Source organism: Haliotis rufescens, unplaced genomic scaffold (genome assembly GCF_023055435.1).
Source record: "Haliotis rufescens isolate VD_foot unplaced genomic scaffold, xgHalRufe1.0.p SCAF_19, whole genome shotgun sequence".
NCBI classification, from domain to species: Eukaryota; Metazoa; Mollusca; class Gastropoda; order Lepetellida; family Haliotidae; genus Haliotis; species Haliotis rufescens.
In genome coordinates, this window is record NW_025963879.1 from 24,898,186 (window position 1) to 24,916,767 (window position 18,582).

At 40.1% G+C, this 18,582-nt stretch overlaps 1 protein-coding gene across 6 annotated transcripts in view; it reads left to right on the forward strand.

Moving 5' to 3' along the window:
* The window catches only part of LOC124143285 (E3 ubiquitin-protein ligase TRIM56-like), a 124,569-nt gene that overhangs the window by 53,985 nt on the left and 52,002 nt on the right, over positions 1-18,582 (forward strand). Inside the window, exons 1-2 of one of the 6 annotated variants that reach the window (XM_046489673.2) lie at positions 17,330-17,379; positions 18,275-18,571. The exons of 4 other annotated variants lie outside the window; for them this stretch is intronic. In XM_046489673.2, the coding sequence (XP_046345629.2) occupies positions 18,280-18,571 (292 nt within the window). In that variant the 5' untranslated portion in view covers positions 17,330-17,379; positions 18,275-18,279. Of the gene's footprint in view, positions 1-17,329; positions 17,380-18,274; positions 18,572-18,582 lie in introns of those variants that run through there. One more of the 6 variants, XM_048399066.1, reaches the window with a different exon arrangement.

Consider the following 18,582-nt stretch of genomic DNA (forward strand, 5'->3'; position numbering starts at 1 on the left):
TAGGATGGGTCGTAGTGAGGAATCTGGAAGTAGTCCGTCAGTGTTTACGTCATTCCAAGTCCACGGTCTCGTGAAAAATGCATGAACGTCAAATTGTGTCGTTTATACACTTATGAACGTCAATTTCGCGGTCAGGTGACCGACCTCTCGTCCAGTTTAAAAACCGTATATCGTGTAAAGATCAAATTATAAAATTATCGTGGTATGACGTCATAATGCAATCTAACTTTGTGACGTCACAATAAGACAGGTGTAGGGCGATAGGGCAGGCGTACGACACATATAGAAATAAGTATTGTAGTTGCAGTAAAATATACAATAATTGTAATATAGTTTGTAATACAATTATTGTTTATAAATACTTCAAATCAAAATTAAATCGCCTGAATGTATATTTCAATTATTTCAAACCATATAATTATGGTTTAAAGGTATTTATAAAGTAACCTTCTTTTATCTTTCTCAGTGCATCATTTTCACGTTTGTATCACAGAATTTGGTGTTTTGTTCCCGGCACATTGATCAATGTGTTGACTGAGTGGGATGTAAAAGTTTTGTAACTTAGCCTTGTTTATTGCGTCTTCTACTATTTTTCTAGGGTAGTTTCTTTTTAATAGTGACTCCCTCAGTTCATGGAATCTATATTGTGCACGATCTGAATTAGATACTATCGCGCATATTCTACGTTCTAATGAGTAAGGGACACTGTTTTTAGCATGACCGTCTTCATTCCGATTCAAAAGAACAAAACAATCATCTAAGAATATTGTCCATTTATCTTGAAATCCCTGTCTAAATTCCATTGCCGAATTTTTCATCAAATTTTAAGTACAGCTTTTCCTCCTAATAACCAAATAAAAGAGTTGCATAGGCAGGGGACATTTAAATCCCCATTGCTGTGCTACTAACTTGTTTGTAATGAGAACCATCAAAATTAAAAGTATTATCATATGCATTTATCTAGTATTCAATAGCTTCTATGCCGAGATCATGGGGAATGTTTGAATATCAACTAACTACATCAAAACCGACCAACTTTGTACCATTTTCGACTGAGGCGGGAAGATGGTTCAGAAAATCAGTGGTATCTTTTATGTAACTCTTGACATGTTTAGTTATAGGTTTTAGCACTTTATCCATAAGGTCACTGATTCTGTGTGTGGGACAGTTGGGTCCCGCAATTATTGGCCATAATTTTAAATCATTTACAGGGGTATTTTGACATAAGCAGAATTCCATGTTTGACATTTATCTTGGATCTGTGTGCTCTTATGAACTTAAGGGAGGTCATAAAAAATACTTTTTTTCGATTCAAAATTAAATAATTAATCCTCTTCGTTTTTAGTCAGTCATTGAGTATATGCATATACCAATCTTTAAAGATTAGGTAAATCAGATGTCTCAGAACTGTCTGAAAGCTTTCTGTAACAAGATTCATCTTTTAAAAGATCTAATGAGAGTTCTTGGTAATAATTACTGTCTATAATTATATATAGCACACCCTTATCATCTTCTTTAATAACAATTGAATTGTTGTTTGATAATCTGTTAAGAACCGCTCATTAATTTTTTGTAATGTTTGATTTACCTTATTGAGGATTAACAGTAATAACATTTTCTAATACTTTGTTACTACCAGGTTTTGGAGTCAAGGTGTTTTTGTTTCTAAATAATGAAGTATCTTCGTTATTGGCATCAATATGAAAAGGATTTAGTAATCTCATTTTCTACAAAAATCAGACATAATTGTTCCTAGTTCTAGTAAATCCAGCTTCATAGGAGCAGGGGTGAACTTCATACCTTTAGGGGTTATACAAATGTCCTCCTCTGTCTATAAAAATATCGTCCAAAACTGGCTCCCACTGTAGATACTGCTTGGATGAGATCAAGTGATATCTATATTATAGATTTCGCTGCAATGAAATTGCATCACAATTTGCAGACCATTCTGATGTCATTGGTCACAATCGAATGACATCACTAATGGCTCTGCTACTGAAGCTGTTAGTGCTTTCTAACACACTGCTTATTACTGTCTACAAATTAAAAAGGTTGGAAGAATGATGTTGGATGATAAATAAAATCTCACCCTCTTGTCTTTTGATATCAAATATCTCAACACTCGTTAATAAAAGTGGAAAACCTCCTCAATAAGCCCCAGATTTTTCCACTTTTATCAACTTGTTTGTGTATATATATATAAGCCCCGGAGTTTTTCCACTTTTATCAACTTGTGTGTGTGTATATATATATACATATAGCGAGCAAGCGAGAGAGAAGAGAGAGAATATACTGGTGTGAATAAATCACTATTTCAGATACTACCTACTGCAGTTATTGCAAGGAGGAAAGGGAGACAACCCCAGCTACATCTTGGTGTCCTGTCTGCAACGATGCACTCTGTGAACCGTGTATGCGGGTGCACAAACGAATTCCACTTTTCCGACATCATGGCGTAGTTGACCTGTTTCGAGATACAAAGGTCAAGGTTAAGAGAAAGGTCATGTGTAAACTTCACAAAGATGAAAATATCAAATATATTTGTAAAGATTGTAAAACAGCTGTTTGTCAAAAATGCTGCACTATCCATCACAGGAAATGTGACTTGGTTGTTGAAATTGAGTCAGAGATTCCTGCAATGAAAACCGAGTTGAGAAGGAATAAAGAGGATTTGTTGAAGAAACACGACGAGATGAAAACACATATTGGTAAACAAACCTCAAAAGTCAATGAAGAATTAACGCTTCACTTACAAATAGAATTGAATATCAAGTGTGCAAGTCTCAAAGCAATGGAGGCTATCAAAGTCAAGGAACGGAAACTTTTGGCTGAACTGAAAGAAATGTCTGACAGACACATTGGAGAACTGGAGGCAGACATAAAGTCAGTTGAGATGTCAGTACAGATGTACCAACAACAGGCTGAGCTGATAGACCAGACTCTACAATCTGAGTGTGACATGGGTGTGTATGAGATGTACCAGGGATGTGAGACTAGTGATGTGGAGGCTGTCGGAGTCGCAGACGTGAAAGAGAAGGGAAGAATAGCCAGGATCATGTTCAGACAGGACACGGACAAGCTGAGTAGAGCACTGGACGATCTACAGCTGGGTGAGATAGACGTCCTGTATGAGGGTGTGCTGGACCTGAAGGCGACTCTAGTGTTACAGGACAACATTAACACCAGAGTAGCGGGGGATATGTTAAGAGAAGACATCTGTGACGTGGTAGTGGTAGTGGTAGTGGTGAATGGTACAGACACAGTGGTAGTCACAGACTATAGCAACCACAGTGTGAAGTCCTTCTACACCAGGAACAAGCAGAGGGGTCACAGCAGGCTCAGTGTGGGTGGTGTCCCGTATGGTATAACAAAGTTGAAGGACAACCAGGTGGCTGTCACTATGCCGGGTACCAGACAGATTGTAACAGTACAAGTCAACCCTGACCTGGTGCTGCTCTCAACCATCACAACCAGCAATCGGTACTACGGTATAACGTCTCTGACACCATCAACACTAGCAGCAGGTTCCATCTCCCCTCCTTGTGTTGATATTCTGAATATGGCGGGACACGTTCTGAGGTCAATTTTTCCAGGACAACCTAGTAGATACATCTTGAAGTATCCCTTCTTCCTCTGTACCACGAGGACAGGAAACATCCTTCTGTCTGATTGTGGATCCAAGTGTGTCGTGTGTCTGACTCCCGAGGGAGGTGAGGTGTTCACCTACAGCCCTACAGGAGAGACAGAAATGGAGTATCCACATGGTATCACAAGCACCAGCACAGGCGGCATCCTGGTGACAGACATCAATCTACACAGAGTCCTCCATCTGACTGAGTCAGGACAGTTTGTAAGAAACATACTGACATCACAGGATGGCGTCCAGAGTCCACGTGGAGTGTGTGTTGGTGGGCGTGGCCGTATGTATGTGTGTACATGGGATGCAGTGAGGGTATTTACTTTGAAGTGAATGAACATGTCGCAATCCTTCTTTCAATCAACTGTAGTCACGTGTGAGTTGAAAATTTATGTTTTGATGTGTGTCATTGTGTATTTACCTATAAGCACATTTCACCGTGTTTTAGTAAAATCACATTATATATTAGTGTTTAATCACTCATCTGAGCTTTGCGTTTTGAATGTGATGTATGAAGGTCTGTAAGTGTACACATTTTGTAACCTCACTAGCAAGACACAGGTTGTGCACGTACTGCTTTAATTGTTCAGATCTAAACTGAACATGTTTTCGATTTTATATCACCAACTTCGAATGTATGTAGCTTTGATAGAAGATCATTTATATCGAATATAAGATCCCCCACATGATGTGTTTTTCATGTTTGCACCACAATGAGAGTGTAACGAAGCCATTTCGTTTGTGTTATAAATGGCAATGTTGTGAGCTATGGCGGTGTAGGATGAATATTTACATGACACTAATCCTTGCTTGCTATGATAAGGGCACTAAGCAGCACTGTTTTGTTACAGATTTACACATTGGGCGTCGTTGTACTATCTTTTCCTGATTTTATGTTAATAATTCATTTAATGATACCCGAAAATGAATTATTGTAATTCATAATGCCAGAGTATTATGGATCTATTCGTGATATCTGATATATCTGTGTAATATATACATGACAGCCAGACTTCCTTGCTATGCGGAAAAAGTTTTGTAACAGCTTTATTGACATTCTTCCGACCACATAGATCCGGGCGACAGTTGCACTGCTGTGTCACTGTGACCTGCAAAGGAGACCCGCGAGAGTCTGGCGTTTCTGAATTCTAAGTTCGACAGGATGATCATGTGACATGCGGTACGAAAACCGCCAAACCAGTCAAAGTGAAAAGCCAGTATTTAGCAGCTGTTATGACCAACTGATCACAAATATAGTCACTTAACAAAAAACAACTAATGCATTAGCAACCCACACTTAAGCATTAGCAAACCCGATATACATCAACAAACCACACTAATGCATTAACAAAAAAACAACTAATGTATAGGCTACACACATTTATGCATTAGGAACCCACACGAATACATTAATAATCCACACTGATGCATTAACAAAAAAAACACTTATGCATTAGCAACCAACACTTATGCATTAGCAACCCACACTAATGCATTAACAAACCACACTCACTCATCAGCAACCCACACTAATACATCAACAAACCACACTCATGCATCAGCAACCCACACTAATACATCAACAAACCACACTCATGCATCAGCAACCCACACTAATGCATCAACAAACCACACTAAAGCATCAGCAACCCACACTTATACATCAACAAACCACACTTATGCATCAGCAACCCACACTAATACATCAACAAACCACACTAATGCATCAGCAACCCACACTAATACATCAACAAACCACACTAATGCATCAGCAACCCACACTAATACATCAACAAACCACACTAATGCATCAGCAACCCACACTAATACATCAACAAACCACACTAATGCATCAGCAACCCAGACTAATACATTCACAAGCCAACCTTATTCATTGGCAACCAGCATTAATGCATCAGCAGCCTGATCTGACATGACGAGGAATCCCTTTGTAGTGACGTCACATTCAAGAAGAACACGTGTTCTCGTGACATCACTGATATTCAGTGGTCCATTCATATGTAAATTTTGCTATTTTGCCCTTTTAGCTAAATGGAATCTAATCTCAACTGATTATTCTCTTCCACTAACAATTTACATATATTTAAACACCAATTGTTTAGTTACTTTAATTGGTGTTATAGTTCTAAAATCACTATAATTAACCAATAATTGTTGTTTTCATATATCAATAACACGTTTCGAATTTTCTTAATATTTTATCTTACAACTAGCCAAACCTCAATATAATATAATCTGTAGATAATGTTAGTCAGTTGGCGTGCACATAACTGACCATCACAAACCAGTGACTCTGGATTATCTAACTCAGCCCTAGCCACACTAGGGTTATGCCCTAGGCTGTAACATGCTGTGTATGGCCGAACGCATCGTCATTTTAGTATCAGATAGGTGGAATATAAAGGATATTACGTGGTCAGTGCGCTCCGTAACTGTGGAATAATTGTACTTAATATACCACGCATGTGGCAGATTCAGATCATAGTTTCAATATTGGGTAACTAACTCATTCTACAGAAGGCCTGAGTCCCTATATATACTAAGTCCAGATACTTCACTCTGCCACGAATAAAGACGTAAAGGGACTCAGCAGCCTTCTCTCTGTTTTAAGGTAAGATAACATTATTTTTAAAAAAAATTCTTCTTGCCTTTAACTTATGATATCCTGTGCAAGCAACTATACATTTACCATGATTTGTTATATTTAAGAATAAGTTATATGTCATTCATTATACTGCAAAGTAACTTGAATGTTAATTGTATGTGTGTGTTTATATAGATATTAGTAGCTTAGTTCCACTGTACATTAACTGTTGATATGCCAAGTGATAGATAAAGCCATACATTACATAGCATGAGAAAGAGTCAATGTGGTAAATACCCGCAGGTAATCTCACGTAAATACCGTCTCATGTGAATATTGGCCCTGCTACCTCTTTCATTTGGTTAAGCATTTACGGCATTGAAATTATACAGTATGTTAAATATATTTGTATATAAATACATCAGTAACACAAGAATGCCGTTCATGTAAATGTTCACAGTTCCTATATGAAATGTCTTAGCATAAAATACTTCCCAGTCCATTAGTATTCACAATTCGCTTTTTGTACTTTACTTTTTAGAACAGTCCTGTTAAGAAAGTTCAAACCAATCGCTATCAATTCATGTATGGTTGTCAATTATATATTTAATGTAACGAGTCATTGACTGCATCTATCTTGTAATGTAATATTGTTTAAATAACTCTCTATATATGAAATTTGACTGTGCCACGAATAAAGACGTAAAGGGACTCAGCAGCCTTCTCTCTGTTCAAGGGGGTTAGCCAAGTAATCAGCTCTACCAAGTTAATTCCCCCACTACCTTGGTCATTGTGACGTAGCAAACGGAACCACGCCCACACAAGGCAAAAGGGTCCCCAAAGACAAGCTACATCAGTTGATGGAGATCAAAGTTTCCGGTGCTGATGAAAGGCAGAACACAGAGAACAGAGTGAGGCTGCAGTCTTTTAGTCTTGACTCGTTGTAGTCCTGAGCTACCAGGCAGAGTCATCATCAACAACAGCTCCACATCACAGACGCCAACCTCTGCAATATCAACATCACCAGCAACACACACAACTTCAAGGTCAAGGGTACCAACGTCAACATCAACATCTACGTCAGTATCAACAACCATATCAACGTTATCAACAACATCCTCAACAGCAGCTACTCAAAGTATTTCCTCCACAGCGTCAAACAAACACAAGCATGGCCATGTCACATATTCAGCTTCCTAAATATTCAGGTAAGCAGGATGCAAATAACTGGTGGTCATATCTAGAAACTTGGGTTAAACTCCAAGGTACTGATCAAGACAGAGCGTGTTTAATTTTGTCCTCTTAGAAGGACCAGCCAAACATTGGCATCGTGCCTTGAGTGAGGATATCAAGTCAGTCTGGAAAAGCTTGAAAGAAGCTTTTATTACTAGATTTCAACCATCAGGACAATTTGATCTGTCAGTATTGGCGATCAATCATCAACCTGCTCAATCAGTATTAGATTACACCAGTAGGTTACAGTAGGCTACCTCTAGTACATCCATACCAGTCGACATCTTAGTTGCCATAGCTGTGAATGGACTGAATCCTTCTGTCAGACAATGGGTCTATTATAGAGCCCAAAACATTGGAAGAAGTGCGTTAACAGGGTGAACTTGCGGCCAAGTCATACCCTAGCATCCAACAGCCAGATCTAGCTAACCTCACAGACCAGGTGACTAAGCTATCAACACTAGTGATGTCGCTAATGAAGAGCCAACAGAAGCCTTTTGCAGCTGCAATGTCAACACAGCAGGAGACGCTCCATGATGACTGTCAGCAAAGAGTCAGGTTCCAGTCACCACCTCAACTTGATGACTAGAGCTCAAGACAAGGTCATCAGCCATCTTATGCCAGTCCACAGGCACACGTGATCACGTGACTTCAGAGGAGAGCAACTCCGACCATCCAGCATAAACAACAGAGAAAGATGCTCAGGATGTGGTGGGTATTGTTCTCAGCGTAATTACTGTCCCCATCGGCATACCATTTGCAATGTTTGTAGAAAGAGTGTTCACCATACATCTGTATGTTACCAAGTTCTTCTGTCTAGGATAAATGATCAATATGGACGCAGCCTGATTCCAAGGATTCACCCAGAATCAGGCACCCATTCAAACAGCCAAAACCATCTACCCCACCTACTAGGCATACAACCCCTACTACCCCATCCTCTATTAACTCTAACCAACATCATGTATCACTTGTAGCTCCATTATCTAAAAACACCATTCAAGTTAAGGTCAGACAAGTCAAAACAACAGCATTGATAGACACTGGAGCAACAATCAGCTGTGTTCATATGAAATTTCTGAAGAAAATAGGACTCACTGAGTCTCACCTTCAGAAATCTCATCTGACAGAGATTCTTGGTGTTGGAGGAGAATGCCATCCTGTGTTAGGATTAGTCACTCTACAACTTAACATCGGCCATGCTTCTTATTCACAAGATTTTCATGTCTTCACATCATTACATCATACCATCATTCTTGGTTTAGACTTTCTCAAGTCAAACCATGTCAAAATTGATCTATCAAACCACACTGTTCACCTCTATGATGGATTAATATCCGTAAGCTTGGTGGATGCCAATGCAGGGTTTGCTGGACGCAAAACAGTTCAGATTCCTCCTCACTCCCAGGCTGATATTCCCGTTAAAATCTCCCGTTGTGAGAGCAACAGAGTATTGCTACTGGAACCATTTCCTGGCCTAGAGGCACTCCCACTTCAAGAAGCCAAATGTCTCATTCAGAGTGCCAAGGGTAGACCATGTATGAGGTTTCTTAACCCAACTGATAAACCTGTCACACTTCGTTGTCAACGAATAGTAGCCACAGCATCCATCATTGACCCATCATCTGTCCATACATTGGAATCTGAGCCAATCTTAGATCATCCATCAGTCAACTCTGCAGTCCCCTCCAGCCCCTCAAAGGTAAGTGCTAACCTGGATTTTGACCTGAGTGACTCAGATCTCACAGAGACCCATAAGCAACAGCTTGAGTGCTTCCCCTTGTCTCAAAGATCTGTTTTTGTACGAGAATGGTCAGAGCTAGGCAAAACACATCTGCATCAACATAAGATTGAACAGAGCATACCCGTCCTGCTAGACTCCCCTTCCATGGTTAGTCATCTTTAGTTAGAAAAGAATGTGCTAAGCAAATTGAAGAAATGTTAGAACCAGTCATAATAGAACCAAGTCATTCTGAATGGCATTCGACAGTAGTCATGGTCAAGAAATCTGACAACAGTTATCAATTTGTGATCGATTATCGCAAGCTCAATGCAGTTACGAAACCAATATTTTTCCCTCTTCCATGTTTGGAAGATGCTATTGGTGAAACACATGCTCAGATGTTCTCTGTTCTTGATTGTGGAAGTGGATTTTGGCAGATACCACTGCACCGAGAAACAAAACAAAAATCTGCCTTCATCACCCAAGATGGCGTTTTTGAATTTCATCGTCTTCCTTTCGGTCTAAATGCACTAGCAGCTTTCCAGCAAACCATTTGTTCTGCTCTTCAGGCTATGAATTGGAAACATATTCTGATATATGTGGACGGTATCATTATCTATAGCAGAACATTTGAAGAACACTTACATCACCTGAAATGTGTTTTTGGCAAACTTAAAGAATCTGGTCTTACCTTAAAACAAAGCAAATGAAGATTTGCAGCTAAGAGTGTAACGTATTTAGGCCATGTCTTCAGCAAAGATGGAGTAGAAGTTGACAAATCAAAGGTAGAAGTTGTTAAAAGCATCCCTTCTCCCAAAAATGTCCATGATATCAGACATTTCTTGGGTCTTGCAGGTTACTACTGCAAATGTGTCCATCACCATTGTATAACTTGCTTCAAAAGGATGCCACTTTTAATTGGTCAGACGAGTGTGAGCAGGCACTTAACAAATTGAAAGGATGCCTAACTCAGGCCCCTGTCTTAACATATCCTTATCCCAATAAACCATTCATTCTAACAACAGATGTTTCCAACTCAGCCATAGGCTCAGCCATAGGGTATACCTTACGTCAACAAGATGCTTCTGGCCAAGAACGTCATCTGTTATGGTGGCCGTGCCCTTCATGTTGCTGAGAAGAAATGGGGCATCACTTGGCTAGAATGTTTGGCTGCATTAGAAGGCATTAGAACTTTCAGGGTGTATCTCATATGTCAAAAGTTTAAAGTCTTCACAGATCATCATGCTCTGAAATGGCTTAAGGACATCAAACAGGAAACAGGTTGTCTTGCTAGATGGTCTCTCATGCTGCAGGAATATGATTATGAGATCGAACATGGAGCAGGTAAAGCCAATACAAATGCTAATGCTCTCTCTCGCATTCCATATCCTGTACAGATCATAGAACCTGTCACTGATGATGTCCCTGTCCCACCAGTTCCCTCTATCAACTACACCTCAGCCACCATCCAGTCAAATCATCATCCAGTCCAGCGTTCATATGCTGAAGTGGTTTCAACACCACCCAGAAATCCATCATCAACAACCCATCACCAGATTGCTAGTCAGCTCACTGCAGCAGATAATGACTATGGGATATCTCCAGAATGTTGAACTTCACAAAACCCTCATTTATCTGGTCAGAAGGCTGTAGCACTTTCTTTAGCATCGTCGATTGATCTGAATGTTGAATTCTGTTATCAAGATGAGATTCCATCAGGACCAACAGTTCAAACTATTGGAACTGATATTCTGGAAAACAATCTTGCAGAGAGATGTGAAGTTCACCAGATTTCAAGCTTATCATTGACTATCTTGAGAATGGTGAGATTCCCTCTCCATACACTGATTCTCAAGTCAGAGGTCTCCAAGGTCTCTCACAGGAGTATGATATATGTGATGGCATCTTGTATCATTTCTACCTGCCAAAGCATAGAGGACACAAGCCTGGCCGTCACCCAATGGTAACACAACTGGCAGTTCCTGTTTCTGACAGGACATCCTTTCTTTATGCTTACCATGATTCCAAAGCAGGTGGATGCCACTTTGGTTGGGATGCTACCCGTCAGTCCATTTTGACCTAATACCATTGGTCAGGCTTGTACCAAGATGTCGAAACATACATCAAATCTTCTGAAGAATGTCAAAAAAGCAAACGTTGGGCCAGTTCAAAACCAGCTCCAATGGTACCATATTGAAGACAACTTTTCCAGGTTACATGTTGACATCCTTGGACCTCTTCCTCAAACAAAGGATGGGCATAAGTATGTTCATAGATGGGCATAGATGTGGATTTATTCTCAAGGTGGATTGAAGCATTTCCATTGCACACTCAAGATGCTGTGGAAGGAGCAACAAAACTCTTCAATGAAGTCTTCACAAGGTACGGTGCACCTCGAACTCTAGTCACTGATAGAGGTCGCCAGTTCACATCAAAGCTGGTCAATGCTATCTGTGAAATCTTTGAGTGTAAGCACCACTTCACATCTTCATACCATCCTCAGACAAATGGAATGATTGAATGGCATAACAGTACAATTGCACAAGCCTTAAAATCTTACTGTAAGCCCTACCAATCCAACTGGGCTGATATTTTTCCATGCGTTCTCATGTCAATGTGAAACACACCGTGCCAATCAACTGGTTACTCACCCAACCAAATGTTCTTTGGCAGAGGGATGTGTCTTCCATTTGATACTAAACTCACGCTAAAGCCAACCCTTACAGAGACACCTCTCCAGGAGCTCATCGACAATCTGAAGGTTGTGAAATCCATTGCTTGCGACAACATGTCTGTAAGTCAACAGATAGACAAGGAGCATCAAGAGCTAAAATCATCAGAACATTCTTTCATATTAGCTCAGCAGGTGCTTCTCCACAGCCCTGACTTTCTCCGAAACTGTCCCAAACAATTTGGGAATCGATACGTATCAATATGTCAAAATCATACATTGATGAGAAATGTTGTTATTAGAGATGGGGAAACTTGCTTATACAACATTGATCTATCGTGCTACTGAATGGCAGCCAACACTATCAAGGCTATCAATCAACTGTTTGAAGGTAAAGTGGAAAGTCAAGGGGCCATTTTAATGTAATAAACTTGCGGTTCAGTGAAATAATTTTGTACTTACAACACAGGACATATAAAGCTGCATCAATGAACAGTTTTTGCAATAATATCATATATCTATGGAATACTGTAAGGGAAATTCTTGCGATCTTGCATACTCGCGATCTCGTATTCTCGCGATCTCGACCTTAGGAAATGAGCTAGATATGCCAAAAATACGAGAATGCGAGATTTGGCCAAAATATTGTCCTCACGATCTAGCATTCTCGTGTTTTTGATACAAAGCACTTTTTGTCAAAAGACGACAACGCGAGAATAGGACATTTGGACATGATGAAAAACCTCGCAATCTGGCTTTCTCGACTTGTCAAATTAGGCCACAAAATACGAAATCGCGAGAACGCGTGAATGCGACATTTCCTTTTTCTCGGGATCTCGCGTTCTTGTGTTCTCTGGTTTTAGACGCTGTCCGTGCGCATGAGTAATATCATAAGGTCAAGACGCATGCGCACGTTAGTAGTCCGGTGGTCATGCTTCTTTCATGCTCTTCATTCTCCAAGTAGCATTTAGCAAATTTATGACTTGAGCTTGAAAATACTATGTAATTTACATACACAAAGTCCTTTGTAGAGTACAGTAGAGTCCTCTCCCTTTGGTACAGTTTCCTATGTACTTTAAATTAAAACCCTCAACATGCTCAATATAATTTAACAAAAGAAATTGTGTACATGAATGTTCATGGATAGTGAAAACATTAAAGTGTGAGGAAGCTGGAAACAAAATATCACTGTCAGAGAGAGAGTAAATATTGCTTAAAGGCACAACAGCAGTATTGCAGCTATTCGCGGCTGCACTGTCAGTTACAGAACTAATCACAGGCAAGTGATTTTCTCTATGAGGCAATATTATACACAGCTAGCATAGTCATTAAAGCAACATTGTCAAAGACCAATTTGTAGCATTCGGCTAAAATGAGATTGTCCGATGTTTTTACATGACACCATAGTCGCTTCTTTAGGCCATACAAAATTAATTAATAGATTTTCATCCTCTCCCACCTGACTGCACAACATCCCGCCTTACATTATTCTATTGCCTCAATTTTCCTAGAAATAGAAATATCGCAAATATGTGTGTTCCTACTCCCTACACGTAGCCCTACTGAACACGTATGATGCATGTGAATCGCACCCTTCGACAGGCAATTGTACACAGATGCCTTAAATAGTTCAATAAGAAAACAATGAAATCTTTAACATAAAATGCGTTCCGTTCCCCATGTATTTTAAAATTCAGTCAAACTCTAACTTTTAATTTCTTGCGGCCTTAATATCCACATGATAGGCATGCTTACACTGGAAGGTACCCCCAATATCCAGCCTGAGGGACCAGCATGGCATTGCATGGCATGAATACAAGAGAGTGAGTTTGGCTTAACGCCGCTTTGAACAGTATTTATATTTTAGATATACCCTGGCTTGTCAGTTTGAAATGGGACGAAACCCACCATCATAGGTGTCTGGAACGCCCAAGGAACGCAACTCTACACAGCGAATTGCGACGCCGCAGACAACCGAGCCACGAGATGACTGTGGAGGTTATTGGCAGAAAAACGCGAGATCACGATATTGGCCAAGTTTCGCAATCTCGCGTTCTTGCGTTTTTGAAAATGGTTTCATATAACTGTATAGGCAATTGACACAAAAGCACGAGAATGCGATATCGCGAGATCGCGACATTAGTCAAGTGTCGCAATCTCGCGTTCTCGCGTTTTTGAAAATGGTTGCATATGACGGTTTGTATAGAACAGCGCTAGCCAAACAGAATTCGTGTAGGAATTGTGATATTTTAATAAACATTTTCCCGCAAGTAAAATCTTGAATCTAATAACAGGAAATGACCAGCACCGGAAACAACAGACATGACAAGGGGTTGCGGAACAATAGCGCAAAAACATGTCTTTAAAAGTGAATGGTAACTGAATTATCTGCCCTTTGTCATTGGGCCTATGACCTTGGGATTTTTGTGGTATCTGGTGCTCATTTGTCTGCATACATAGAAACAATTTGAACAGCATCGGTCTACTCATTATTAAGTCGTTTTTGTCACAACAATCGGCGGAATAATAAAAATAACAATAATGATACATACATGTATGTAGCTCTCTCGGTATAACAAAATAGTATATGTTGCCATATAAGATAACACATGCACGAATATACCACATATAGCCGTTTAATGTTCATTCTACCATGAATGTCGATATTACTCGATTCTGACTGGTCAAATCACAATAACCACATGTGACTGAAATAGACGACTTGACAGCCGTATCAACGTGGAAGCTAATGTTTACATATATATATATATATATATATATATATATATATATATATATATATATGGATAATTACAGGTCACAGAATCCAGAGATGCGGTCACTACAATAGTCAGAGTATGCGTGGCATAACAGAAAACAAGTTGAAGAGTGTACTTTAACTTTTTAAGGACAAGAGAGAGCTTGAGATCTTAATAAGTTGAGCCCCGTCTCTTCATATCACAATATCGCAAGTTGATGACGCGCATACAGAGTCTGAAACCAGTAGAGATTTAGATTTTTTCTGTAAGCTGATTCCCGACTCTCTTTGTGCTCGTCAACTTGCGCCAAGCTGCCAGTCAGTACGTTTAGGCCTCCATTTCCAAAGCTCATCATAGGTGGCACGGGTGGCCCAGTCGTCTAAGGCGCCGCGATTCGCTGTGCAGAGTTGCGTCCCTTGGGCATGCCAGAAACCTATGATTGTGGGTTCGAATCCCGGTTCACCCCGATTATGTTTCTAGGTTTGTCAGCACCATGCATACCCGTGCTCGTGGGTTTCACCTAAGTGGTAAACGTCTGAGACCTGCATCACTTCGGGGCTTTCCTCCCACATTAAGCTGACACGCCGTGATATGACTGGAATACTGTTAAAAGCGGCGTTAAACCCAACTCACCCACTCACCCATCACATCCAAAGCTCATCTCATTTTTGTGACGTCACACCCGGCTAAGTTCCGCTGGACTCCGTCTCTGTATCGACGTCGCGTTAAAATATACGAGAAGTAGTTTAGTTGTAATGTCAATGCAAGTTGCACACTTGTTTTCTCATTTTCTGATAAGATTAAAAAGTATCGAATACTTCATTACTGTACAGTCGTTACCCGTAAATTGAGCATCTCTAATATCCTGAGACCCCCAATAACACGATATTAAACGATGAACAGTTATAAATGAAAACTGAGTGGATGAACTCAGTATGCTGCTGAAACTATAATACCAGAACCTCAAATACTGTATAATATGTGAAAATAAGCAAGAGATTACATGCCATTTGTGTGTGTGTGTAGATGATGCGGCGTTAATTTCTAAAAGCATAAGTTACACATCAATGTAATGTCAGAGGTTGTGAAAATGATGAAAATATCACTCAGTGAGTGCATGTGTATGGTCTTACGCCGCTGATAGCAATACTTCTGCTATGTGAGTGATACTTAGCAATATTTCAGTAATATCACGGGGGACCCCAGAAATGGGCTTCACACATTGCATCCTTTGGGAATGAAGGGCGAATTTGGAATTTGACTGAGGAAGACACAAAACCAGGCCCGATACACGTGCAGTACATGTATATGAAAACAAGAAACCTTCCATGCGATGCATCAATACGGCGCCAAACTTTATGTTCGTCAAATTTAATTTACAATATGATATATTCCGAAAATGATTAATCAACACAGGCATGTTTAAAACAATATGAATAACATTTGTTTCTATTCATTCTGTTTTACATCTTACATCGAGTTTTTTACTACTATGCGATTACCTTACATACTGAATTTGATAAACAATGTCTTTCCACAGTAAATGAGTGCAGTAACCTGTTCCAGCCGCTTGTGAAGACCAGTACTCCCGCTTATCATTGCGGTAAATGTTCTGACAAATGTCATGCATTTCAGGGTTTAAATAAAACTGAACAGCTAACAACATATCGGGAATTATAATTAATGCTATATACAGTCATCGAGTTTCTCAGTCGTCTGATGCCTCATGGAGAAATTCACTGGCCTGTGATTATTTCTGTAACTGTGGTGCAGCCACGAATAGCTGCAATACTGCTGATGTGCCTTTAAGCAATATTTACTCTCTCTGTGACAGTGATATTTTGTTTCCAGCTTTCTCACACTTTAATGTTTTAACTATCACTGGACATTCATGTACACAATTTCTTTTGTTAAATTATAATTAGCATGTTGATGGTTTTAATTTAAAGTACATAAGAAACTGCACCAAAGGGAGAGGACTCTACTCTACTCTACAAAGGACTTTGTGTATGTAAATTACATAGCATTTTCAAGCTCAAGTCATAAATTTGCTAAATGCTACTTGGAGAATGAAGAGCATGAAAGAAGCATGACCACCGGACTACTAACGTGCGCATGCGCCTTGACCTTATGATATTCTCAGTGGTGCTACTGTATTGTACAAGTTGTCATCAATTATTTTGTTTGTTTGTTGTTTGACACCGCACTCAGCAATATTCCAGCTATATGACGGCGGTCTGTAAAATAATCGAGTCTGGACCAGACAATCCAGTGATTAATATCATGAGCGTCGATCCACGCAATTGGGACCGATGACATGTATCAACCAAGTCAGCGAGCCTGACCAACCGATCCCGTTAGTTGCCTTTTACGGCAAGCATTCGTTGCTGAAGACCTATTCTACCCGGATCTTCACGGGTCTGTCATCAATTAAACATACCAGATAAAAATAAATAACAAATGAAATAGTTTAAATTTAATTCGAATCTTATGAACTTCTGCTATGCTTATTCAACATGATTGATTCACCACACTGTATATAATATGCTGATTCACTGATACACTGCGCTGCTACATTGTGGGCCTGCTTTCAGAAACACCACGTAAACACAAAACTACCAGTCAAATTCCATATCTGGTTACACACGTGCATTCGTCACCATTCGACCCTTTCCGTAAACTGCGAGAAGCTTGTCCCGGAATGACACGAGCTGGCCACGAATGAATCACTTCCTGCTTCTCAATTTCCAGGTAAGTGTGTGTTGTCACAAGGCCTGTGTCTACTTCAGTTATAACGCTACACACCTGTCCTACTGTGTACTGGTAACACCACAAGGGTTCATCTAACTAAACAGTCATCTCCAGGCAGATTCTCATGACCGGGCACCTAATTAAATGTAACATGTAGGCAAACTGGAATACCTCAAAGATCCACTTTCACTATTGCCTCGATCGACCACTTGACTTCAATACTGAGACCGATCCCTATGTATGTGTATGTATATATCACGTGTGTCTGTTACAGTTATTACTGACATGATCCCTAACAGATGCTTCAGTAAACCATACGGGAAAATACTTCTACATAACTGTCTTATTTCATATCTGATATGGTAGTATGTGAACTGTAATAATGTCTCCTACTTTCGATATGGTAATGAGTGGGTGTCACCCCATAACATTGTCACGTGATTGATACACTGCACACACTTCATGTTGTGAAGCCAGCGGGTGACCTCGAGTTGTAAAGCACCCTTCACTATCTGCTCACTGATCCCGGGTACACACAAACGGGTGAATGGGTAGCTATAAAGTTCCTATTTATGCTTCCTTTACGACCGCCGAGAGTTGAGAAAATCACACACGCATATATACGAGCACGCAAGCACGCAAGCACGCAAACACGTGTAAGGCAGAATATTAGTTCTTAATTCATAAGATCTGCATACATCTGAAAAATGTTTCATATGACACGGGATATTTGTTAATTGTTTCAAGATCTGGATGATCCAGGCGATGAACGGTAGGATACAAATATTCTTTCTTAACTACAGTCGGTCTTAGTGTCACTTGTTCAAGAACTGTAAGCTCGGATTGTGGCTAAGATCATGATGTTTTGTTCAGCGGCTGGTTTGTTATTTTGTAGGTAAGATGGCGACCTCCCAGAAGTTAACAGAACACTTTCTGACATGCACCATATGTACAGAGGTGTTTGACAAGCCCTGTACACTTGTATGCAATCACACCTTCTGTCGGAAATGTGTCGTCAGCTACACCAAAACCAGACCAGAAGCCATCAGTGCCAAGTCTCTCCTGTGTCCATTCTGCAGGAAGATGACGAAAGTGTCTGCCCCTGAGAGACCAGTGGAGGAGTGGGCGGATGACGTCAAGCCCAGCTTTGTCATCCAGGGACTCTTGGACTCGTTTGGCCCCGGATCTAAAGGTGAGAGTTTG